The 27,388-nt window shown below is 32.0% G+C and overlaps 2 protein-coding genes across 2 annotated transcripts in view; both read left to right on the top strand.

The window, feature by feature from the left end:
* LOC122006968 (dihydrolipoyllysine-residue acetyltransferase component 1 of pyruvate dehydrogenase complex, mitochondrial-like) overlaps positions 1 to 17,418 on the top strand; it is a 51,240-nt gene extending 33,822 nt beyond the window's left edge. Inside the window, exons 11-20 of the mRNA XM_042562683.1 lie at positions 3,751 to 3,811; positions 3,886 to 3,930; positions 4,026 to 4,109; positions 10,387 to 10,463; positions 10,546 to 10,608; positions 12,051 to 12,121; positions 12,188 to 12,248; positions 16,666 to 16,726; positions 16,796 to 16,876; positions 16,948 to 17,418. Of these exons, the coding sequence (XP_042418617.1) occupies positions 3,751 to 3,811; positions 3,886 to 3,930; positions 4,026 to 4,109; positions 10,387 to 10,463; positions 10,546 to 10,608; positions 12,051 to 12,121; positions 12,188 to 12,248; positions 16,666 to 16,726; positions 16,796 to 16,876; positions 16,948 to 17,006 (663 nt within the window). The 3' untranslated portion in view covers positions 17,007 to 17,418. The remainder of the gene's footprint in view (positions 1 to 3,750; positions 3,812 to 3,885; positions 3,931 to 4,025; positions 4,110 to 10,386; positions 10,464 to 10,545; positions 10,609 to 12,050; positions 12,122 to 12,187; positions 12,249 to 16,665; positions 16,727 to 16,795; positions 16,877 to 16,947) is intronic.
* Positions 17,419 to 25,249: 7,831 nt separating this feature from the next.
* On the top strand, positions 25,250 to 25,963 carry LOC122004680 (RING-H2 finger protein ATL5-like). The gene has a single exon (XM_042559529.1). The coding sequence runs from the start codon at positions 25,250 to 25,252 to the stop codon at positions 25,961 to 25,963; it is 714 nt and encodes a 237-aa protein (XP_042415463.1).
* The last annotated feature ends 1,425 nt before the right edge of the window (positions 25,964 to 27,388 follow it).

Below are 27,388 nucleotides of genomic sequence, written 5' to 3'. Positions count from 1 at the left end.
TTAGTCAAAACCTAATAAAGTTATCTAATTAATTTAATATATATTTTATTTATTTTAATTTAAAAAATATATATATATATTTTATTTATCATATGGAGACATTGCTATCCCGTATTTTTTCTTTTTTCCTGTTTTAAATATATTTTTTTATATTTAGATTAAATTTTTTATTTTTAATCAATATATTTTATATTTAAAAAACACCAAAATCGTTCTGGTCATGAACCCGTAATTTCGATACTGTTCGAGATTTTAAACCATATTTTTTTTCACCACACAAGCTAATTAAATTTTATTTTTAACTGCATCTTGATATTGAATTGACTGTGTGTGTGATTTTGTAACACTAACGTTGTAGCTATTTTGATAACAAACCATGTCCTACAAGGGACACTAGTCTGTTCATTTGGAGTTGACATATTCTTTGTTTTTACACAATCTTCTCTATCTTTTTGAATTTGATAAAAGCCTTCAATGCGTTGAACGGTTAGAACTTAACATTCCTTTTCCTCTAAAAGATCTAAGCTTAGTTTCTGCAATATATTCCTTTCTTTAATTAAGAAACTTTGATTCTAGGAGTACTGTTGCTTTATAAAATTCTTGATCTGCACCTCCTTTGCCAAAATTCCTTGAGATGACAAATATATACTTTAATTATCGCCTATAATTATCATCAACCCACAAAGTAAAAAAAATGTTTGTTTACAAGAACAATGGTGCCTTGGAAAGTAAGATCATCATCCTCATATTGTTACATCCCAAAATGTATCAAATCAGCAATGAAATGAATAACCTAAGAGTGATTGTTTAAGAGTATAAGATGAATTCCTGTGCTGAGATGCTATTAGAAATACCCCTTAGTTTCAAATTTTTTCTTTAAACATGTTTTGGAAGATCAGTAGACATATTTTAATCATTGAGTCGAAATAGAATTTGAATAGATGGCAAATTTGGCATTGAATAAATTCTACCAAAATCAATTCATAAGTTTTTCTCATAGAATTGATTGAGCCATGAGGAGATACTTTCATTATGTTCTCAACAACAATCATTGAGTCGAAATAGAAGATCAGTAGACATATTTTAATCATTGAGTCGAAATAGAATTTGAATAGATGGCAAATTTGGCATTGAATAAATTCTACCAAAATCAATTCATAAGTTTTTCTCATAGAATTGATTGAGCCATGAGGAGATACTTTCATTATGTTCTCAACAACAATCCCTGACACTGTTGAAAGCAAAATAGCTAATCCCAAGTTCTATTTGCTATCAAGGCATTCATGTTTATAAACATTATTCTTTTCCACTCAGGATAAGACACACCTTAAAAATTTGTAGAATCGAAAAAAGACAATGTAATGATTAATTAAACAAAGATAAAAGATGCAAAAGAACACATGAGATTCTCATGTACAAAGACAAATCCATGAAGTAGTGTTGGAAGTGGTGTGCGCTAGAAAGTTAATAAGCTTGGTCTAGGTGAAGTTGCTCTTATTTTATTATAACAAAAGATATTCAATAAGAATCTCAACCAACATTTGAAATCTTATTGTAGGCTCGTGTTTTAGTCCTCAACTAGAATGAGATATGCTGGACGACACAAGTGTTGGTGCCAACGACTGTACCAAGAATGAACTCTTGGCGGAGAGGAATAGGTAGAGCAAGAGCAGACCCGACCCAAGGGAGAAGTAGGTGGTGGAAGATTGCATACCTCTTGGAAGTGTCATGGTACATTCAGAAGCCTCATCATGCCTTGCATCACCTTGGCGTCTTCGCATGGTGGGAACTAGGTGATCACGGAGGAGGCGAGTTATCATCGTATATGCTAAGGGAGCCCCTTGGGAAAGCCTCACATGAAGGCTTGCATGGTCACATTGAGGAAGTCAGTGTGGAGCTTCTTACGATGAAGGCTCACATGTAATTCGGGGCTTATGAAGGCAGCTTGCATACTATGGGTTCAAGGCTTCTCATGTGTCAATTGATGATCAGAGTGAATTGTTTTGCCCGTGGCAACTAGTAGAGAATGGCAGTTTAGATTGTGATCTCAACAATTGGAAGCATCCTTGATTCTTAGGATCTTGCCCTCACTATAATAGATGTCGAATTATATTCGAGAATCTTTTCTAGTTTGTTCACCTTTTTATAGATGAAATTTACTATTGTTCTCATTATCGGTATCCTATACATGGTTTGAAATCTGGTACCATGCCAGGCAAAACGGTGAAACGGTCAAAATATATCGTTTCGATAAATCACTGAAACTCAATATCACTTTGCACCAAGGTTTAGAATCTCGAGTTGTGTCAATGCTGTTATGCATATGGTGTCGGTGACTGGTTGGAGGTTGAAGGAGGAAAAAGATGAAACCAAAGAAGGAGACATTATTTGTATTGAATTAAATAAAAATCCACTAAATCACTCAATGAGTTAATTGAGCACACCTCTACAAATCTTCCAAGAAAGAGCATAACTATAAAGTTCAACAAGCAATTCTAGGTCCTATATAGGAAAGCTTCAAGATGAGCAAAATATTTCTAGATCCCTTCTAGAAACTCCAATACAAACAAATGTTTTTAGACTCCTAGGATCTACTACCTAGGTCAACCTACCAAAAGGCTAGTTCCTCGTACCTTCAACAAAATAGTTTTGAAACCTAGATTGTCTCATCTATGCCACCTTAACTTCATATACCCTTTGAGACATAGCACCAACAATGCTAGACTACCTAAACCTATCTAGGTCACCTAGCACTTAATATTACTTTTGTTCAAGTTCCGAACAAGGATGTAGGGCTTCCAACATCTTTTTGTAGCTAGGCACATTCAAAGATAAATGATACAACTTCATCCAGAAACACTACTAAGTGGCAATTATGCTCCAGATATATAGCTTTCTAGGCAACACACAATTTCCTAGATTCCATCATCATATTAACATAAGGTGTACCTAAAAGAAAAAATGGTACGACAATCATTACTTTGGTCTTTGACTAATTTGGTAGTCTTCAAGCTTAATGTCTTCATTGATGTAGAAGCCTCACTTAGCTCCACACTCACTCCTTTTAAACACTCTACTCAAATTTTGCACATGAAATTTATGATGAATTAAGATAAAATTGTAATAAAGCCCATATAAAGATTAAATTGTACTAAAGCTTGTAAGTTCAAAAGTAAATCATTAATCAAAATCTTCCAATTTAAACTCAATGCTAAATATGAAAACTGTAATTCTTTAACTTATCACACCCAACAAAATAATATTTTCTAGGGTGCCACAAACTTTGATAATTTCTGAACTGCAATATAAAAGGGAAAATGCATACTACTTCAAAAGAAAATGGTTAAACGCTGACCAGAATTCGAGTGTAGTCTCAGATAATTAGACACAATATTTAATTTCATATTTATAATGTTTCTCAAGTGTAACTTCTTGGGATGCTTTTGTATAGTTAAATCCTCTAGCATGTGACACTTTCTTGTGATGAGGTATGTTGTACTGCATATTAAAAAGTTGTTTTTTTTCTTTTAAGGATTCTTGTTTGAGAAGCACTTTTATAAGGTTCATATAGTTAATGTGGCAGTTGCACATGAACAGTGCAACTAATCTTCATAAGAATGAATGAATCAGTATACTGTAAATGAAACCTAGTTTTTCAACATGAATAACTAGTAATAATCCACTTTGTTGTGTTGTATCCTACTATCCTTTTTTCCTTGTCTTATCTCTCTCCTTTTTCCATAAATGCAGGTTATTGCAAAACGATTGCTTGAATCTAAACAAAGCATTCCACATTTATATTTATCCTCAGGTTTATCATCATATCTTGATTAGGATTATGTGTTATTTGGTTATCAAAAGATGCTGAACATCTTGTGTTTGCAGATGTCATATTGGATCCTTTACTGGCATTCAGAAAGGAACTTAAAGGTCCAATGTGATCTTCATCTTTGTTCTTTTTTACAATTTTTTTTTATGTATTTTGGTTTGTGATTCAACACATTACTTTTTATCTCTCTATGCAGAACAATATAATGTGAAAGTCTCAGTTAATGATATTGTCTTAAAAGCTGTTGCACTTGCATTGAAAACCGTACCTGAAGCAAATGGTAAGGTTGCAAAATATTATTCTCATAGTTACATACGATGCAAAAACTTCAATTATGAGGCATACCATTTTGTACAAGTATTATATAGGTAAACTTTGTCTTTAGTGTTTAAAATTTCGATTGTGATGGGTGGGCCGGCTCCAATCAAGGTTCAAAACTTCAGTATCAATATAACCATAAAAATACAACATCGATTCTAACTCATATTGATAAGTGTCAAACTAGTCTTGAATCACCCACTTTTGTAATTTTCTCCCACGAGACTTATTTACATAAGAAACAAGAAATATGTCCATCCATCTCATATTTAATTAACTTATGAGGAAATAATTTGAAAGGAGAGCGTTTGCGCAACGGTAAAGTTACTGTCAGATCTAGAGGTCATGGTTTCGAGTTTCGGAAACAACTTTATGTAAAGTAGGGTAAGACTGCGCATAATAAACCCTTCTCCGGACCACTACGCTATCTTTTTATGAGGAAATAACTTGAAAAAAATTGTAATATTAGATTCAATACTTATTTGCAGCTGCACACATGTTCACTGGGTTATGCTTCACGTTTGTGAGATGAAGTGAGTGAGAGAGAAAACACATGATAGACAATATCGACCAAAGAATGAATGAGAGCACAATGACAGGATAATGTGGCAGTGATTACACATTTGCTACTATGCATTGAACATGAGAATAAGATCTAATGAGGAGCGATGATGGATCAAGGAGAATAGGAATACTGAGAGAAGGGGAAGAGAAATAGGAAGTGGAAGAAAAAATAAGAAGAATAAAAGGAGCAAGAATACTTAGTAGTTCATGTACCTTTTTTGAATGTTATTATAATTCATCTAAGTCGATGCAATCCAAAATGAAGGCATGTATTTCTTGATATGAGTAGTACATGATTGGTACTAGGCAACACATTGAAAAATGTAAAATAATTCAACTTTGTTTGTTTAAGAAGGATAACTAGAGCTTGGTGTAAAATTTCGAGTCGTGCCGATCTACATAGGCATAATTTGACATTCCGCTTGCCAACTAGCACCGGGCGGAGCCGCGAGGCCTCTTGTGATGGCCTCGCGACCAAGTAAGGCTGCCACAAGGCCTTGCGACGAGGTGAGACCGCCCCAAGGCCTCATCGCCTCACGGAAGTCGCGGCAAGAGGCTTCTTGGCCAAGGGAGGCCTATGTAAGTCTCGCTGCCTCACGACCTCACGTTGCCTCGCGATGCAACGACCTGCCACAATGAGCCTGTAGCGGTAAGCTGCTGCACTTTTTCTTATTTCAATTTAACCAATTAATTTTTTTTTTTTAAAAAATAATAATTCTTTTTCTTTTCCTCGTAATTCTTTTCCCTTCTTAAACCCAAAGACTAGAAATTTTTTAAGAATGGAATTCATTTTCCTTTGTTGTTTTTTTTTTCTCTCCATTAATCAATAAGGATAAATATAGAAATTAAGAGAGAAAAATTCCCTTTTAAGGATAGATGCGGCAGATTGCTAAAATGACAGACTCAATGCACGAAGCTCCTGCTAATGCAGGTACTGGGGAAAGGTCTATTGTACATAGTGTTATCTTGCTTTGCTTTATAAGAGGTTATTTTCGAGACTCAAACCTATGACCTGGTTGCATGGTAACAACTTTACCGTTGCGTCAAGTCTCTTCTTCTATAAGGTAGATTGTTAGAAAAGATTATATATATATATGACGATTAAATTAAATTATTCTATATATAAATTTAGTTTGATTTTAAATATATCAAAATAACTTAAATTAAATTAAATTCAAACCTATTTGATCCTAATTAACATTACTACTTGGTGGACTCTGGTTAACCCTAAATTGATTTTTACTCAATCTTAAATTTTAAAATATTAGTTTAATTAAATTAAATTAATTATTTTAATTTCCAAAAAATATATATTTAAAATATGCCATTTTTAAAGATGATAAAATTTTATATTTACAAGATTATTTATCAATTGAGACTTAAAGTCATCATTTAAGAATTATAATATCCATATACTCAATATTTTAATAATTATCCCTTTATCCTTTTATTATACAATAGAAAATATATAAAACATTTTTACCTATTCTCAAAATAAAAAATTACAGTAATCCATAAATAATTTAAAATTTTCAAATAAAGTAACACAATCAATCTTTAAAATCATTCAAATATATTAAGAGATATCGGAACCAAAGATTATGACTATTATAAATGCAAGGTCTTGATACAATTAAACTTGAAACTCAATCTTCATCACCATTGTAAAAGCAAGCTCCTGGACCTCTACAATAAAATTATAATTAAGATTATTTAATTATATGCAATAATAATAAAATATAAATTTTAAATTCAACAGTTGCAAAAGATTCAATAAAGATAATATCAAAATTTGAACTCAACATTTAATATCTCAAATATAATCTGATAATAAATATTTACAGCAATCAAATATTAATAAAAATATTTTCTGCAATTTTCCTAAGGACGAATTAAAGTTTCAGAATTCCCAAAAGGCGTACTAAGGTTTCATTTTTCCCAAAAGTCGCACCAAGGTTTCATTCTTCCGAAAAGGGGCACACCTAATTCCAATTTTACCACTCTGCCAATAACTGACTTTTTCTCTTTTTTCTCTCTTTTGCATGCATACATCTCTCCTCTCTTTTCTTTCCTCTTCAATTAAATTAAACTTTAATTTAAATTTTAAAAAATAATTCTCTAAATTTATTTATTTTTATTTTTAATTTTAAAATTTTAATAAAAATAAAAAAAATATAAAATAAGGTTAATAAAAAATTAAAATATTTTTTCTATTTTTTTAATATCTAATTATAAAAGAATAAAAATAAATAATTTAATAATGAGAGCTAATTTTAATAATAATAATAATAATAAAATCGTTTTGGTTATTACAATACCATAGCGTAAATACCAACATCGTTGTGATGTTGGATTTTAAAAACCAACACATATTTAAGTTGTGGTGCTGGTTTTAAAAACTAGCACAACAGTGGTTTTGGTGTTTAAAAATCAGTACCACTTAAACACAAGCAATGTTGTGGTGTTAATTTTTTAAAAATAGTAAAGGACATATTTAGACTTTGGGATTTGGATTTTTTTTTTACATATAATGATATAGGGTAGTATTTATGTTGTCCATGCTTGGTTCTGACATTCAGTCAGGGTTAGGTTGCCCATGGCAGCCATGGCCTATCCAAGCTCGGATAAAGGAGAAGGGTTGCTTTAGGTTGGCAGCGTTAAAACAAATGTTCAATGAATGGATTCTTGGTTCGGATAAAGGAGGAGGGTTGCTTTAAGTTATCTGTGTCAATTGTCAAAATAATGACAATTATTCAGAGCCTCCGAAAAACTTTTAAACGATGTTTTTAGGCTGGAAACATGGGCTGTTACGGGTTTCACCAAGTAACAAATGTAGAATTTTGAACAAGCTTTGATTTGGCTCAAACGTCCTATTCTGATACTCGAGTTAAAAGTTATGGCCTCCGAATGTAGGCATTTGACATAAACACATAACTTATCATAAGGATGTCAGAACTAGACATGTACACCATAATTACTTTTATTCCACCACCCTCTTTCATTACCCGTCAACTTTTCACAAATCCAAATCTTCTAATGGGTTTTGATCAAAACCTATTGATGAACCTAGAGAGCTCTAATCAAACCTATTCCGAGTGCTATAGCTTTCTGAAATGCCAAGTGGGTCATGGGCAAGACCAAATGGGTCGAGAGGACGCAACACTTGGCAGTGAGATCGAGAGGTCTTGAGGATCGAAGATCGAGAGAAAGTCCTGGCGAGCCGATCAAGGCTAAGTGAAAAGTCCAAACAGATCTGAAGGATCAAAGTTTGGTAGGTAGGTTGAGGTAAACAACTGTAGGAGCGACAGTGAATTTGTGTTCCTGAAGGGTTTAGGGTTGATCCAACCGAAGAAATCGGAAAGGTTTCCAAGTTGAGATCAAGACAGTTCTACTGTCCAATACTACTCATGCATTTATATATTACTGTGCTAATCTCTATTTTGTAGGAATATACTGTTTAACTCTGTTTTGCAAGTTCAGCTTGATCAGTCGATCGAACAGGAGGATCGGTCGACCGAACAAGGTTAACTTAGAACAGACACCAGTTCAGATCAAAGCAGAATGAAATCCGATCAAAGCTTGATCGGTCGACTAAACCCTGACGACGTGGCACAGATCAATTCGGTCAGAAGCCGAGAAAGAAACTAAGCTGATCGGTCGACCGAATGATCACCTCATCAATGCAGCATTAAGTGTGAATCTCGGCGAACAGGGAAATTCTTTGTTCGGTCGACTGAAAAAAGTGGTCGGTCGACCGAACACTTTAATATCATTAAATGCCGAAGATCGAATCAGCATCAGATCTCAACGAAGATGGAAGGGAGCTGGTTTGGTCGACCAATCCTTAATGTCATTAAATGCCAAAGATCGAATCAGCGTAAGATCTCAACGAAGATGGAAGGGAGCTGGTTTGGTCGACCGAACCTAGGGATCGGTCGACCGAACGTCGACGACTTATAAAAGTGAGCTCTAGGTATGAGGCTAAGCAACGAAATCTGATTGGTTCGAAATTCATCTCTGCGCAAGCTACTGTCCGTGCTACAACTACTCTCCACACACAAGTTACTGCTCCAAGAAGTGCTGACAAGCTGCATACTCATTCTTAAGTCGGTATAATTTTACTAGCTTGTAATTGTACTTATTTATTAGTAAGATAGTAGGTTGTTACTATCTTACTCATTTGTACACGTTGCTTCTTTCCGAGGTTTCGGAAAGAAGAGTTTTAGTGGATTCCCCATCGGTGCGATCAAGAATCGCAGGCCTTGGAGTAGGAGTCGACCTAGGTTTCTAACTAAGTAACCGAATTGCGTTTTTTTTTTCCGCTGCACAACTTTAATTTTAACAAGTAAAAGAATTATTTTTTAAAGTGCGATATTCAACACCCCCCCTCTCCCTCTATCGCACTCTTTCGATCCTACATGCTCTGGAGTCCAAATATGCCCTTCTTTACTATTTTTAAAAAATTAGCACCACAACAGTGCTGGTGTTTAAGTTGTGGTGCTGGTTTTTAAACACTAGCACCACAGTGGTGCTGTTTTTTTAAACATCAGCACCACAACGATGTTGGTATTTAAGATGTGATGCTGATTATTAAAAATCATAAATTTTTATTATTTTTATTAATAAAATCAACTCTCGTTATTAATTCTATTTTCTTATTTTATTCTTTTATAATTAGATATTAAAAATAGAAAAAAAATAATAATTTTTATTAATCTTCTTTTATATTTTTTTATTTTTTATTAAAGTTTTAAAATTAAAATGAAAAATAAATAAATTTAGAGGATTATTTATTAAAGTTTAAATTACCATTTAATTTAATTGAAGAGGAAAGAGAAGAGAGGAAAGATGTTGCATACCTGCAAAGGAGAGAAAAGAGTTGAATTGAGTGCGTCTTTTGGAAATTTGCTGAAATATTTTTTAATTAATATATTTTATATTTAAAAAAATATCGAAATTGTATTAACGCAACATGGTATCGAACCCATATCGTTATGGTCATAAACCGAAACTCAGGTACGAATCAAAATTTTAAACCTTAAATTAGAGTAAAAATGTAAAATCCTTGTATAATCACTTTTTAAAGGATAATGTAATAAGGGTTATGACTAGCTGGTGGTGCAATTTGAAATTTAATATTATTGTGTAAAGATGTGAAGTGCGTCCAAAATGTTGGGCATCCAACATGCTTGTGTATGAAGCAATCGCAAACTATTCCAAGTAAGTTCCATCGTCCCTAGCATTTTGTATTCAGTCTGACAAACTCATGAAACATGATAAATGTTTTTAATTTACTTGTCACCTGTTCTTATTATTTTATATACATTCTTGAAGATTTTTTTTGGGTGTTATGTTTTGTGATGACTAGAGTTGCTACTAAAGATTTCTTGCTAGCATTGTATTTAAAGTGTATTTTTAACATTATTTTCCCCCTAAATACTGTCCTATCGAGTAGCTGTACCTACTGTATTTCTGGCAAGTTAATTATAAAATATTGTGTTTCTTCTTTCTCTATGATTCCGGTTAATAGTAATGATTAACACGAACGCCATTCATTCAAGTTCCAAGTTCAATGAATTCAGTTAGCTTGATGGATAAGTTATTCATGTTTCATGTCATTGTTTTATATGATTACTCTTTCTGATTGCTAGATTGTTCTTTTGCATGGTTAACAGTTTACTGGAATGCTGAGAAAGGTGAATCTGTATCATGTGACTCAGTTGACATATCAGTAGCAGTTGCCACGGAGAAGGTATTTTTGAAGGCTACTTTGGATAATCTACAAATTGGTACTGTTAATCTAAATTCTAAGGTCAGTTATAACTGCGGTACAGGGATTGATGACTCCTATTGTCAGAAATGCAGATCAGAAGTCATTATCAGCGATATCCTTGGAGGTGAGCAGCTGCTTGTTTCATATTGAATCGATAACTAGATGTGACAATGCATATAGTCTGCTATTGAATGCAAGATATCTGGATGAGGTGGCCTTTTTCTAATTCCTCTAGGAGAACAGATTTATTTATTTATTTTTATATAGTGTTATTTTTTTTTTACAAGATGTATCAGAAATGACTTATCCAACAATTTCAGAATTGGTTGAAATAGACCTCTCTTTTTGTTCTCTTTATCTATTTTGTTTATTAAGTTGAATATTTAACAATATTTATTCTCCAGCTTGAGGACTGTTAGAGTCAATAGTTTAGTCCCAATTTTCTTAGACCAACTTTTATATGTTGTGTTTAGACATGTTTACATGGATTTAATGTTCTCTTCTTTATGCTTTTTTTTAGATAAAATTGTTTTATCACTGTCAACAATTCCAGTTTACATTTCATGAATATGCAAAGAAAATATGGACTTAAACCTTATGGATTCATTTGCACAAGAGAGCGCCATATTAGTTATGTGCTTTTGTAAACATGCATTCATTTTCTTAACAAATGCAACTTTCCGCTGTTTTTAGTTATGGTTTTTATCATTTTAATTTATCAGAATTCAATGTACTTATCCCTAAAATTACTATTTGTCCATGAGAGCTTTATAGTCTAACCAGTTCCCATCCTTTTATTTTGTATGGATAAATGGTTGTCTTTCAAAACAAGTGGTAAGGTAATATATTAGGTTGTTTGCATAAGCTCAGGTTGCATTGCTTAGTTCTGATGTAACAATCAATCATTTGGTTTACTGTTTGCAAAGTCAAAGTTTGGTATCCTGTTTTTTTTTAAGTACCAAATGGGTTGGGCCATGCTTGCTGCAACATGTGTCATAGGTCGGTGCTCGATGCGAGTCTCTTGAACCACTATCATACTTGTCCAAAATGACCTGCATGTTGGCTAATGCCCAAGTCCATATAAGCTCAAGTTATGATCTGTTAATCTATTTCTTATATTACCCCTTAGATCCCCGTTTTTTTTTCCTCTAAAAATTGAAATTTTCATAAATTTCTCTTAAAAGTTTACTATTTTTAAAATTTTCTTCCAGTGTACCATTCCAGGCACAACTTTGCCCAGACGTGCTAGGCCATGTTAGAACAGCCCCAGACTATGTTGGGTATGATCAATTTGGAGCCATGCCAGGCCCAGTATAGCACACCCATAGCTAGGTCAACTCAGGCTCCAGCATAGACATGATTATTTTTCACTTCTAGAACTTACTACAGTGTTAATTGCAAGGAATTATACCAATCAACAAAATTAGATATGATTTTGTACTGTGGCTGACATATTTCTTTTAGTCTTCATGTTTTTTCCTTGGAATCTGCTATGCTCTCTCTATTTTATTAATCAAAGTGAAACAGAAAATTGTTCCTAGATTTGACATATGAGAACAATCATAGGTCAAAGAGTTAGCTGACAAGGCACGTGCTGGTAAACTTAAACCTGATCAATTCCAAGGTGGATCATTCAGGTAAGTTAACTTATCATCATAATATTTTTACCATTCCTCCTACTTAGGCAATTTTGTTTTTGGCAGCATCTCAAATCTTGGCATGTATCCCGTGGACCATTTCTGTGCCATTATAAACCCCCCTCAGGTTCTCTCTTGGAACATCGCTATAATTTTGATTCTCCAATATTTTTGGCATTTGGATTTTAACCTCTTTCAATATTTTGACAATCATCAACTAAAAATAATATTCTTTTTGGAACAATCCCCCCAACACTCTTTTCTGCCAATTAATTTCATTTGACATGGTTCACACATGAACGAATAAGTACAGACCTCTTGAATTCAAGGATCAAAACCTTAAAATCAAATGGCCCAACGGAGCAAAATGATGAGGGTATTTTTTAGATACTAAAAGGTAAGGCAAATAAAATTCTAAACCATGGCTTGGGATATTACCATTTTGAAGCTATTCCAGGCAAATAACAAAATCAGGGAAACTGAATTTCCCCCAACATTCATTTTCACTTCAAAGTGAGCCTAACTAAGCAGCTTGCTTGTAATCCTCCAACATCCCTTCTTATGAAAATTCTGTGTATATATAAATATGGTTGTGTTCTTTAGCTTTATTTAATAGTGATATTCACTGTAATATCTCGGAAAACAGAGTGATTCTTGATTGTGGAATTGCAACTCGCTAAGAACTTGTAGAATGATCTTGCATAAATGGCTCAAACTTTGTTTGGAGCTTATTAATAATTCAAGAATACAATTAGTATATAGACATTTGTCATATGAAAGGCTATCTTAATCCCCCTTGACAATCGCAATCCACATTTGAGATTGAAAAGGACCATAGGAAAGCATTCTATCTCCTTTGTCATCTTAGATCTACTAATGCTCTGGTTACCTTGAAGTACTGATGAGAAAACATGGTGAAGAAAAATCCTCAGTCGAATGGGATAAGATCCATAGTGGATCAGCACTATTCGGAAGGAAAGCGGAAGGAAAGAAAGAGAAAGGAAATGAAAAAGAAGGGAAAAGGAAAGGTCGGGCTCGCCATTACGACCAACCACCACAATTGACTGTTGCAGCTTGGCTACTGTGGCTCAATTGCTGCAAGGCCTCCACTGATAGATTTGAAACCTATCCTTTCTTTAATTTTACATCAAGTAAATGAGAAAAGTGCCATGACTCTTGTGCAAGCCATCCTTTCCTTCAACCATCCTTAGGAGTAAACAAGTCATACATCTATAAAAAGGATTTTGCAAGATGATATTGTTGTATTTCATTGAGCACAACTGAAGTTGATGTTTTCCTTGAACCAGAATAGTTAGTAATCACTTTGCTTCATAGAGTACATGTCTCAATCAAGGCAAAACTATGTGCTAATAGGTCCAACCCCTCCTATTGATTATATGTTTACTACTTTAATCTTACATGTACACGTCCAATATTATAGTGAGGTCAATGTAGTTCTTCTTATTTATAAATATATATAGATATCTACAATTATAAGTCACAATCACATAGATGTAACATATTACTTTTAATAATCTATTTGTATATATAACCCAATTTAAATGAATTTATAATATTTAAAATTTCACTAATTTAATATGTAAAATTATATATTAGTAACAAATCTACGATACTTCTAAATTTCATAACAATAATTTTTAATATTATGACTGTCCACAAATTATCGTACAATTTTAATATCTACATCATTATGACCATAGATAGTTATGGGATATTAAAAATTTAAGTTACCTAAAGGGTGCAATCATTTTAAATTCCTTAAACGCTTAATATATATATATATTTATTTTGTGATGGAAAATTAGAGGATACACCTTGGCACAACTTGTTGTAAGAGATAGATTTAAATGGTTAAACAAACAAACAAGAAAGATGACACAAGATGTGTTATTAGGCATACTTGATGCCTTGCACCTACTTCCTAAGTCTAGTACCTGTCTTTCACCTAACTAAATTCTCCTTGCTATCAACTACGATAGTCACCTAGGTTTCTCCTTGCTCTCAACTACTATAGGCACCTAGGTTGTGACAATGTTATAACGCTAATCTAAATATTTTAAACTTCTAATGACGGTTTGAGTTTGGTGGCACTCAATGTATCATTGTGTGCAATCAATTAATGTTTTATTGCATTATGCTTTAAAAGTTATTGATTTTTTATCTTTCAAATCTATGCATAGATTTATTAAATTCTAATATCTTGCCAAGCATGATTGTTAAAATTGATATTAATAGAGGGATCAGATGGGAAAAAATCAATTATTAACTAACCATATGGGCGGGTGAAATTGGAATTGTTTGGAAAAATCAAAGAGTGAAATATTAGGATGACAAATTATGTTTAATCTTAATAAGCATATATAATTATATCATGAACTAACATTATTAATAGAACAACTTAAATAATGGATAGTAAAATTAGTTAATAAGATTATTAATAATATTATAATGTCATATTATTGTTATTATTAGGTTATTAATATTAGAAAATATTGTTATTATCTAATAAAATAATTTCTCAAAATATTAGATAATTTTATATTATTAAACTAAACATTTCTTCTAGATTATTGATAAATAATAAATCATATTTCATTATAATAGAATCAATAATTAAAAAATATATTAGCGATATTATTATCTATATTAATATGAAGTTGTTAAATAATGTTATGAATCAATATATTATTTATTAAAATAGGTTGTTATTTAATATTTTAGATTTAGTTGAGTAGAGTGTTTTGAGAAGGGGAGCCTTGGCTCAACGGTAAAGTTGCTGCAAAGCATGGTAAGGCTGGCAAACAATAGACTTTTTCAAGCTCATTACTTTGTTTCCCATTACACCATCTCTATTTGAGCCAATATAAAAAGTTTTTATATTTGTACTCCAATGTATTTTTCACCTCAACCTTTAGACATCCCCTTACCATTTGAGGAATCTCCTTGTCAGTATATTGTCAACATATGCACCATGAAGACACTCATAAAGGTACTCATTAGTGTTTCATTTTCCATTTCCATTCTCGTTTAAGAGTTCTCATAATGAGTTCTCAAGAACGTTTAAGAGGTACTTACAAATTCGTAGTGGCACTAAGTGATTATCAACGGAACAAATGCTCTCCATTCTAATGATATATAGAAACTAGTTTCCCTTCCTCTAAGGAATCCACTATGGTATACATGGCAGCTAAGACTGCGTCAATCTGTTTGTTCCTCTCTCTAGCTGTTGTCTCTACTGGCCTCTTCATCGGCTGGACATTAAGAATGCATAGTGATCTTTCTGGGTTTCATATGGAGCAACTTCTGGGTTTTTACTTATGGGGTGCTGGTTTCTTGTGTTAATTGAAGAAGTTATTTCACCAACACACAATATTCGAGAACTTATTTGAAGATTTTAACTCAAACTCTTCTTCAGTATGCAATGACGACAAGTAGTCTTGTAGTCGAGAAGTATTCTTCTTACTAGCTATGTGATTTACATTATCATTACAAGTGATGACGCCACTGGAACTAGACAATAAAGAGACAGTGAAGGATTAGCTTTATGAACAATTTCCAAATTAAAGACTTGTAATTTCGAATCTCATATATTTTCTTGGCATAGAGATTGCTCTCAAAGGACATCTATATTTCACAACGTATATACATGCCATACTTAAAGGAAGCTGACATACTAAAGACTAAATATACTCTTATTGATCTAATGTTAGATTTGTACCATGATAGTGGAAACCACTAATTGATCCTAGGAAATATAAAAGGCAAGGAAAATTGAATTCTCTTGTAGTTGCTGTACTTCACATCTTTCCTATGGATTATAATGTTAAATTAATATTACAACAGGAAGAGACAAATTGACCCTTGGAAATTAGATTTGTAGGAAAACATACTTATCTCATAGGCAGATCTAACATCTCATTTTGGATAGCTGCTATGAGAATCCTACATTACCATAAAAGTGTTATAGGGAAAGATATTTTATTTTGTGAAGGTCAACTTTTTTTGTGCAATCTACATCTGGCTATGTATTTGTGATATTTCATATTCATTAATAACATTTATATATAGGTATTGGGAATTACCTTGGATAGAATGTGTAATAATTCTTCTAAATCCTAATGTATGGAATGATCAACCAAGAATATATGCAATTGCATTCTTACGCTATCGTGGACTTGTAATAAAGTACTTTTCCTCTATTTGGATTGCATATAATATTGAACCAACACTATTTTCCCTGCAGCAGTTATAAATTTTCTAGAACAATGTTTTCTTCCTGCATGTCTTGTACCTTCCCTGTAAGACTCCAATTGGTTTGTTCCCAGTGTTTGCATCTTTACCTGAGATTTTCTGATCTTAGTGTTTTATAACTGTGTAACCCGTGTAAAATATTTAAGTTGTGGCTTATTGCTGAAAGTCAATGAACTTTCTGATCCTGACATAAAATGGTTTGTTTGTAGCTAGTTGCTGTTGCTATTTTTGTTTCTTAATCAGTTTCACATAAACTTTATCAAATCTTCCAGGCTTGTATTCTTGCTGTTGGTCGAGGCAACATGGTTGTTGAACCTGTCATTGGAACTGATGGTATAGTCATTTCAGTTGAAGTTTCCACTTGTGAATTTTGTTTGTGTTCTAACATACATAACTATTCAGGAGTTGAGAAACCTGCAATTGTTACAAAAATGAGTTTGAAGCTATCTGCTGATCATCGCGTGTTTGATGGCCAGTTAGCAAGTATGTTTCTCCATTAAGTTGTTCATTATTATGGAATAAACGAACTTATTCTTCTTTTTATCTTCTCGCAGGCAAGTTCCTTTCGGCACTGTCATCAAACTTTAGCAACATTAGAGGACTACTGTTATGAAGCATAGAAAGAGAACAATGAAGTTGGGAGCATATTCCATCTCACGAAGATATGACTTCAAACTCAGAAGGGTGTTTACCCAACTCGGGCATATAATAATTTATTTCTCATTAATAAGATTACTAAAATTGTTTTATTCAATAAATTAGTTTTCACAAAAAGCCTGATACATTCATTCTTTGCTCCAAGCTTGCCCAATTCCTTGAACAAAATTTCCAAGTGATCTACTCAGACTCGTTTCTTGCTGATTTTGAGGCTGCTTGTGAAATATTGAAGTAGAGATGAGCAATGATGCTTGACATAATGTTATCAATATTACAATGGGTTGATGATAAAATATCAATATGTATGATTTGCTGTATGATTATTCTAGTGCTATAAATCTGGCATCTATTAAATAACAATCCTAAAATGACCTAATGCCCTAATTCCCAATCTGTTGATCATGTCCCTTGCATTTTCTGTTAAGCGTGCGACCAATTTGATTTCATAATCGCCTTTTAGGAGCTTGAATTTTCTGCAGCAAAGTTTGATTGTGAACGAGGTAACGAAATTATCTTTTATGATCAAATTTAATTTATCCTACTGATCTTTTCTTCGCTGAAATAATTGTTTTTGGTTTATTATTTGCGTGTGAATTGGTTTGTTATTCTTTGCTAGAGTGGATTTGTTCTCCGTTGGGGATTATTCTAAGACCGATGCATGTTAACATTACATTTTTCTTTACTCTATTGGATCTATTGTGTCTCATGTGAGTGAGTTTAGTTCTACATTTTGTATTAAACTTAGATTTTATTACGAGTCAATATATAATAATAATAATAATAATAATAATTATTATTATTATTATTATTATTATTATTATTATATTTTTTTAAAAAAGTTATAGTATTAGAGCTCTTCCTTCCTAATGTCTAAAAGATAATCTAGACGAGCACGGATTCTCTGGTATGTAATTTGTGGACTAGAGGATGGTTTAATTTGTAGATTGGTCTATTTTGATGAATCTCTTCACTTAAATAGATGAGATCTATTATAGTCCATCAATCATAATTAGTGGATCAATTTTTATCTGTAAATTATAGACCAGAAGATTTCATCGAGTCTAGACTTGGGACGATGGATACCGTTTTAATTTGTTGGGATGATGGATACCGTTTTAATTTTTTAAACAATCAAGTTTAATTTTAACGGATTAACAATTAATGACTTTTTTTTTATGAAGGGTTAATATGAGAATATTAAATTATAAAAATAATCAAGTCTAATTTTAATCGATGAATGAATTTTTTTAATGGATGATTAATTTAAGAATATTAAATTGATACAGTCATCATAAATTAGTTAAACAAAATATATAATACCAATAATAAATAATATAATAATAATAATAATAAACTAGCCGAGAGCTAGCTGGTATTGGTAGATCATAGATGGTCTATTTGCCATATCACAATCGGTCTCTGACGTGAAACATATGAAGCTTTGTTGTAGGCTTAGGTAGAGTTGTGTGTGCTAGGCTTAGTCATGTTCATGCGTTAAATTGGGTAGAGATAATTAGCCCAATTTGAATCGTGCATAACATTGATCATTTGGGAGCTCTCATTGTGGGCATGGTAGATGGGAAGGAGCTCGCTCCCTATAGTGGGTCATTTTCGGGAAGAAGCAGCTTCCCGTTTTGGGAGCCGCTCCTTCCTTTTTATTTTTATTTTAATTTTAATTAATATAATTATTTTAATTTAAATTTTAAAAGTTAATAAAAATTTTTATTTTAAGTCATTTATTTCAAATAATGTAATTTATTTTGTAATTATTAATATTATTTAATGGTAATTTATGAATTTAAATTTTATTTATATATAATATAAAATAAAATATAATGAAAAAGTGTAAGACCCATAAAGAAGTTGATTAGAGGCTTTTTTTATAGTGGAGAGATGTGTGAGATTTTTTTTACTTTTGATGTGGCGCAGATGTGATAACGAAAAAACTCATTGAGAGGTTTCACGACTGTGAATGCCCTAAGAAACAAGACATACGGATCTGACGTAGTCTATGGGTGGATCATAAACTAATTAAGGGCATCCAAAGCTCCCATTGTGACGTGGCAATGAAGGAAAGAGCTCCGAAAGAGGGGCTTCGTGTTTATAGAGCCGCTCCTTCGTTTGTTTTTTTAATATTAATTTTTTTTCAAATTTTATTTTATAAAATAAAAATAATAACATATTAAAAAAAGTTAGTGTGAGATCCATATAAATAAGTTGTTGAGAGGTTTTTTTATAATGAAGAGATATATAGAATTTTTTTTTATTTTTGACGTGACGTAGATGTAATAATGAAGAAGCTCTCATCGAGCTGTAACGGAATGCTCTAAGCAAGAGATTCTCATGGTGAAAAAATAATTATAATAATTAAAAATTATGAAAAGACTTAAATATCCTCTATGTTAAATAATAATAATAATTATTATTAGTTTAGCTAGTATTTTAGTCAATTTTAACTTAAAAGTACTAATTTAACCATAATTTTTTTAAAATTTCCCTATAAATAAATATTCATCTCTCATTCAAATAACTCCCATTTTCTCATCCGCACTCCCTCAACTCTCAGTCACTCATCTCATACTCTTAACTCACTATGTTCGCTCTAATTTTATTATAAATCTCTCATTTTTTTATTATTTAATTATCTATTTTATAATTAATCAACAATATAATTAATTTTTATTAATTCATTAAATATATATATATTTAAAAAATATTTGTTCAAATAAATACCATTGTTGAATAGCTTGAACCCTTCAACTCCCGTTAAAACAAAAATAAATATTAAATCCTTACATAATATGGCCACAAGCATGAATGTATGTCAACTTATTTCATATTTGTGCCCTCAAAACTCAAAAGCTAGCTAACTTAAGACAGCCCGGCTTCACTCATAGGCCTTAAAAGACCTATGCCTAGGACTCCAATAAAATTGGGGCCATTAATATTATTTTTAAAAAATATATTTAATAATTACAATTTAATTCTGGATAAAATCGTCGTTGATGATTCCATTTTAAACGTGACCCTTTGATTTATGATAAGTCAACAAAACTCATTTATCAATTCCGAAAACTTTAATTAATGAGATATTAATTATAATTATTATATTCATCTACAAATCTATCTAAAGCTACTATCAGTACTCCACCACAAGATTTCATTTTCTTTTCATTACATTCTTTTTTCTGTATTTTCACTGCTCTCAAGTCTCATTCTTTGTATTTTTTTTTTCTCTGTTGTCGTTTCATCAGTGATTCTCTCAATCTTAGAAGACATCTTTCGCCTTCCTCGATTGTCCGGTAATATTTTTTTCGATCTTTTCTTTTTTCTATAAATGTTTTTTATTATTTTGTATAAATAATAACTTATTGATGGAATAAACTCAAATATCGATGGAAAAATAGATTATTAGCAATTGTATGAAATTTTTTTCCTCATTTTTTCTTTTTCGATGTAAGCAAATTACTACGGTTACAGATCTGATTTATCATTTATGTAATTAAAAAATCATAAAATATGATTCATAGATTTTTAATACTTTTTAAGTGCACTTATCTGATTTATTCGTATTAAGTGTAGTATATTATATACTACTTAAATTAATCAATTTTTTTATGTTCTTATTATATTTGTGTAAGTAATAGTCGAAGTTATCATCAAATTAAGACTACAATGTGTAAATTAGGTTTTATTATTAATTTAATTTTAAATAATTTTATTTTGATAAAATAGTAGGAACTTATATTTTCTTTGTTATTATTATTTTAATATAAATATGTCTATAAAAAATATGATTCTGGATATATAAAACGTATGAACAAAAAAGAAAAATAGAACAATTTATTCAATTTCAAAAAGGTGCACTTGATAGATTTATTATTAATAATCAAAATCAAAACTTAGAAAATAATACAATTAAAAAATTTAATAAAAAATTAATTGAAATTTCACTGGAAGATAATACTTTAGGACAAAAAAAAATCTCTCAAAAACTTTCTAATGATCACAAATCAAATTCATCAAATATTAATATTAATGAAGAAAATAATTGTAATTCAAAAGAAGAAAAATACGACTTAATAAATCATGAAGATAATTTTTTTTAATAATATTGATAAAACTATTATTCAAAATATATATGATCCAGCACAATCGAAAAATATAAATACAAATTTAATAAATTTATTAGTTGAAAAAGGTCCAATTAGAGATATCAATATTTCTTTTCCAAATCATGAAAATTCTAGACTTTTTTCTTTAATTCATTACATTCGAAATTGCCAAATAGAGAAAAACATGTTAGAAAATGACTAATATATTTAAAAGAATTAGATAAAGTATTTTGTTTTTTTGTAAATTATTTAGTCAAAAATCAATTACAATTCAATTAGCTTACTTACCAATCCTATTTATTCTGTTTTTTCGTTGGGGTTTGTATATCTTTATTCTATATTTCATCGAATTTCTTTTTTTTGTGCCTGCTGCACAACTTCTTATTTATGTGGGAGCCATAAATGTTTTTATTATATTTGCGGTAATGTTCATGAATGGTTCCGAATATTCTAATGATTCATATTTTTGTATCGTTGGAGATGGAGTCACTTCACTGGTTTGTATAAGTATTTTTTTTTCCACTGATTACTATTATATCCAGATTATAGAACATGACCTAATAATTACCACTCAACAAATTGGGATTCATTTATCGACAGATTTTTATTTTCCCTTTGAACTAATTTCAATAATTCTTTTAGTTTCCTTGATAGGTGTAATTACTATGGCTCGCCAATAATAAATATAGTTAGAATAAAAAAAATTAGAGTTATAAAAATTTTAAATATGAAATTAAATATATAATAAAATCAAAAGGTTTAATAATTTTAGTTAAATTTGTTTAAATGAAAGGTGTCGAGATTGGAAAAATCTTAATGCTAAGATTAAAAGTCATGAAACAAGTCGTGAACATATTATAAATATGAATATTTGGTTTGATATTGAAATGAAATTGGCTAAAAATAAAACCATCAAAATTTATAAGAAAAAATAAATAAGGAAAAAGAGCATTGGAAGAATGTATTAATAAGAATTATTGCTATTATTAAAAATCTTGCAAAAAATAATTTATCATTTCACGGTACAAATGAGAAAATTTATCAAGATAACAATGAAAATTTTTTAGGTTAATTGAAATGATTGCAGAATTTGATCCTATAATGTAAGAATACCTTAAACATATTCAAAATGGTAAAATTTATAATCATTATCTTGGTCATAATATACAAAATGAATTAATAAATATATTAGAAAAAGAAGTAAACAATATTATAATTAAAAAAAATAAAAGAAACTAAATACTTTTCAGTTATACTCTACTCCTGATGTAAGTCATTAAGAACAAATGTCTCTTATATTAATATGTGTAGATATTTCAATAAGTCCAATCAAAATAGAAGAATATTTTATAGAATTTTTAAAAGTAGATGATACATCAGGAAAAGGTCTTTTTGATATGCTTATTAATATAATAAAGAAAATTGAACTGAATGTAAATGACATAAGAGGACAAGGATATGAATAGGGCTAATATGAAAGGTAAACAACAAGGCGTATAAAAGAGATTGTTAGATATAAATTCTAGAGCTTTTTATACATCCTGTGATTGTCATTGTCTTAATTTAGTACTATGTGATATGGCTAATTCTTATCCTAATGCTATAATATTTTTTGGTGTAATACAACGTATAGGGAAAGTCATCTTGAAAGTGTTAAAACAATAAAATATCAAACTCCACAAATAAGAGGAGCTTTATATAAACTTGCAAAAACTAGTGATGATCCTAAAACAAAAAGTAAAGCAAATTCTTTAGCAACATATGAGTTTGAAAATTTTGAATCTTTATTAGGTATGATTATTTGGTATGATATATTATTTGCAGAAAATACTGTTACTAAATCTTTACAATATAAATATATGAACATTGTTATTGCATTAGATTGATTAAAAGATCTTGTTTTTTTTTTTTAATAATTATAAAGAAAATAGATTCATATCTACTGTGATTTCTACCAAAGAAACTGCAAATGAAATGAATATAGAATCAAAATTTCGTGAAAAATGTGTAATTAGAAGAAATAAACGATTTAATGAGAATAAAATTAATGAGGTGAAGTTTTCACTTGAAGAATCTTTTAAAATTAATTACTTTAATTATATTATTGACCATGCTATTTTTTCACCTCAAAGTAGATTTGAATAATTTAAAATATATGAAGATAATTTTAATTTTTTATATGAAGTAGAAAAGTTAAAATTGCTTGATGATGATTTTTTAAAAATAAAATGTTTAAATTTTGAAAATTTTTTAACACATGATATGTTATCTGATATTGATGGTTTAGATTTATTTTTAGAATTAAAAGTTTTAAAAGAAATAATAAATCCAAATTAATTGAACCTTATAAAAAAAAATTAAATTCTTTTCCTAATGCATGGATAGCTTATAGAATATTATTAACTATACATGTTACTGTAGCTTTAGCAGGAATAAGTTTTTCAATATTAAAATTAATAAAATCTTATTTACGTTCAACAATGTCTCAAGAAAAATTAAATAATCTAACAATTTTATCAATTGAAAAAAAATTATTATCAAAACTTGAATATAAAAATTTAATTAATAATTTTACATCTCAAAAAGTTAGAAAATTAAATTTTATCTAAAATTAATATTTATTTTTTTAAAAAATAATTAAATCCCTCATTGTCGGTCTCACGTATGAATGAAAAAGGATAAAAAAAAAATTTATTTAAAAAAAATACTAAAGATCTAAAAAAAAATTAACCTAAAGTCCCATGAAACCGTGAGACGGCCCTGACTTCAGACACAGCTAGTAGTCTTCCCTTCTCAATTCGTAATTGCTACTTAAGATGGCACACAGAAACTGCTTCCATTTGCAAGGAACTGGCCTGTCAAGTCTGGAAGATGCATGCATGGCTTCCATTCCCCACAAGTTCTGATAAACGTGAGTGCTCTTTCCTCTCTCTTTCCATAAGTCTGTCAAGTTTCATATTACGAGTCTTTTCTGGACGGTGCTATAGTAAAGCATGAGATATTATTATATAAGATTTTAGGTCAAAATTTAATATATTTGAATACACCTTCCCTTTATACTTTACTACCTATACTAATGATTAATAGATATTTATGATTTATTTTTTTCATATTAATCTAAAAACATCTTGATAAAAATAATGAGGACGAACTAATCATCATATATTATAAGAGAGAATAAATTAAGAAATTAAAATATTTTATAAATCAATCGGATAACTCGACAATCCAGGAAACGCGCGTAGTGGGGTGGGGCACGGCTACAATCCAGCATAAAAGCAGTCAGTCGAGTCACATGAGACAAATGATCAAAAATAAAAGCAGAATTTATGGTCTAACAAATTGTCAACGTACAGAACTGGCCGCCAACTCAGCAAATAAATATGAAATGGGGGGCGTCGCCTTCACGTTCACGTGACTCGATCTGTTTCCCATCCTCCGCTCCGCACTGACAGCTGCCCAGTTAATTAATGTCGAGGAATTTAAAAAGGATTTAACAAACTGCGGACGTCGAGAATTAAAGAGAAAGCGGTAGGCTGAAGTGGAGTCAGAGACCAGCTACAATTAATTAATTACTCGCAGCTGGTTGATCACGGACACCCCGAGAACTGAAAATGGAGCCTTAATTACTGACTCATCTGTCCGTCCCCAACCAACGAACGAACGGTTAAATTAACTCCCCAACAAGGCAACAACCAAAAAAAAATATTAATCAAATTTTTTATCGATATTTAAAATAAATCAAAAATATTCATAATGGACAGTTCAAGAATCAGTATTCTTTAATTACGTATTTCATTTAAAGAAATTTTTTTTACAAATTTATTATAAGATTCAATTTGAAAGTCCAACAAGACGACCACAACAACACCGACAGCACGCCTATCTTGCGTACGTTATCGATCGGACGGACGGACGGACCCTTTTTAATTTCCGCATTTCCATGCGCCATTTACGTACGACTTGTCTAAGTCTTCCCCGATCGACGACGGGCATGCCACTTCTTTATGACACGCCTATTTTTATCGTGCACCTGCCGACATCGACGACACAGCCTGCGGCACGTCGACGCCCTTAATTAGCCATGGCCATCGACCACGACGCCGACACCGGCACTAGCCCCTACAACGACAAGCTTCTGCTCGCCGCAATCGTCTCCCTCTCCGTCGTCATCTTCCTCGTCATCCTCCTCCACCTCTACGCCCGTTATCTTCTCCTCCTCCGCCGCCGCCGCCACCACCGCCTCCCCTCCCACCTCGCCCTTCGCCGCGTCCTCCATAGCACGCAACCTCCTCCTCCCTATCTGAACAATTATGACGGCGATCGTTATGTGATCCCGGGCCACGCGACGGAGACCAGGACGACGGTCGGCGGCGGGGTCGACCCCAAGGTGGCGGCTTCGATGCCGGAGTTCGTGTATAGAGCGGAAGAGAACTCCGGCGGCGGCGTCGAATGCGTGGTGTGCTTGAGCGTCATGGAGGAGGGGGAGAGGGGAAGGCGGCTTCCGCGGTGCGACCACGCGTTCCATGTCTGGTGCATCGATGTGTGGTTTATGGCGCACGACACGTGCCCAATTTGTCGGGCGCCGGTGAGGATGGAGGAGGAGGCGCCGCCGCCAGAGGAGGTGGTGGTGGAGGAGGCGGCCATAGCTAGCGTTGACAGTGCTGTTGTGGCGGAGGCCGGTGAGATGGCAGCGGTTGAGGTTGAGAAAGACGAAGAGTCTCCTTCCTCCTCGGCTTCTAATAATTTGTCTTTTGGTTCTTCTCTTTTGAGAATTTTAAGCAGAGGGAGATCATGAAAATTGTAAGTAAAGGGAGATTATTTTTTAGTCGATACTATTGAGCTTACGCCAACTAATCTTAAGATGATAGGCTCGGTCTGACAGAAGGTTTTTATTGGTCATTAGTGTAAATTGATATCATCTTTAATGTTTAATTGATATACGATAGATTTCTTTTTAGAATGTCATGAACTCATGATGTTATTCTAAAAAATATTGGATATATACACACTAGTAAACCGTTTGTTCAAAAGAACTTGTTCAATCTACATCAATGTAAGCATGCAATTCAAGCATTGAGTGATGATACAAGAGAAGAACATGAAAAAAATTTCTTACTGAGAAATGCTTGCTAGGTTCATGATCTCTCCATGTAATTAATGGCCATTTTTCAAAATGCAAAAAAAAATCATCCATGATTTATCTTCTTATAAATGACTGTAAGACTGGTCACATAGAATACCAGGATCAATGTATGACGTTTTACCATGAGATAGTAAAAAATTCTTTTAATATATTTCCATTGTTATATTACATTAATTAGATGCATGTATAAATTACTAGGTAGAGTTTACGATTAAAAAACAATATCGATGATACATTGTAAGACTACAATATATTTTAATAGATCTAAGGATCAATCATATAGTAGTAGAAGATAAATTCACATAGATGATACCGTGTTCAGTGGACTCAAGTAGCTAAAACAGCTACCAAGCTTATTTGCCAACAACTAATTTGTCAAATAATTAAGAATTTCTCCAATTGAGTTCTCAAACTTTTAGTAGACTCAAATCAATTTTAGTTGACTCAACTAATTGTTGGACCACGGTCGGCTAAAAAGAGGTTGAATAGTCTGCCAATAAAAAAAAAAATTTCTCGAACTTTCTTAAACTAACACTTGCATAAATTAAGAAAGCAATAAATTAAAACTGAAAAGACGAGGCACACAGAGATTTACTTGGTTACAACCGGGGAGGTTGTTAATCCAAGGAAGATGTCACACTAGAATATCTCCTTCAGACGGAGCAGTTTCTTACAGCAATGAACGCGCAAAAAGAAAGAAACTAAACTCTAAAAGAAGCACACAAGTGTTGGAATTATAATTTTTGAGTTATTGAAAGCTTCTGGACCAAGACTGTATTTATAGCCTTGGTCGGGGCGCCCCGAAGGGGTTCCGGGCGCCCTGGGGGAATAAAATTTTATCCCCCAACATTCAAATCATGATTGACGCGATCTGGTCAAAAAGTCAACTCCGGTCGCCCGGAAGGGTTCCGGGTGCCCCAGGCAGTTCCGAGATCCCCGGCTGGGAAAGTCAACTCTGTTGACTTTTTACAACCCGGGTCTTCTGCTCCGGTTCCGTTCGCCTCAGACCAAGTCTTCCACTTGCTTGGGTGATCTCTGTCATCCAGAATAGGGCTCACCCGAACCCAACTTTCGATC

The sequence above is a fragment of the Zingiber officinale genome, chromosome 7B (assembly GCF_018446385.1).
Source record: "Zingiber officinale cultivar Zhangliang chromosome 7B, Zo_v1.1, whole genome shotgun sequence".
Classification (NCBI taxonomy): domain Eukaryota; kingdom Viridiplantae; phylum Streptophyta; class Magnoliopsida; order Zingiberales; family Zingiberaceae; genus Zingiber; species Zingiber officinale.
This window is presented reverse-complemented; position numbering and strand designations above follow the sequence as displayed.

What these genes read in the sequence shown, in the direction of transcription:
- LOC122004680 (XM_042559529.1), top strand. Translation starts at nt 25,250, where the DNA reads ATGGCCATCGACCACGACGCCGACACCGGCACTAGCCCCTACAACGAC.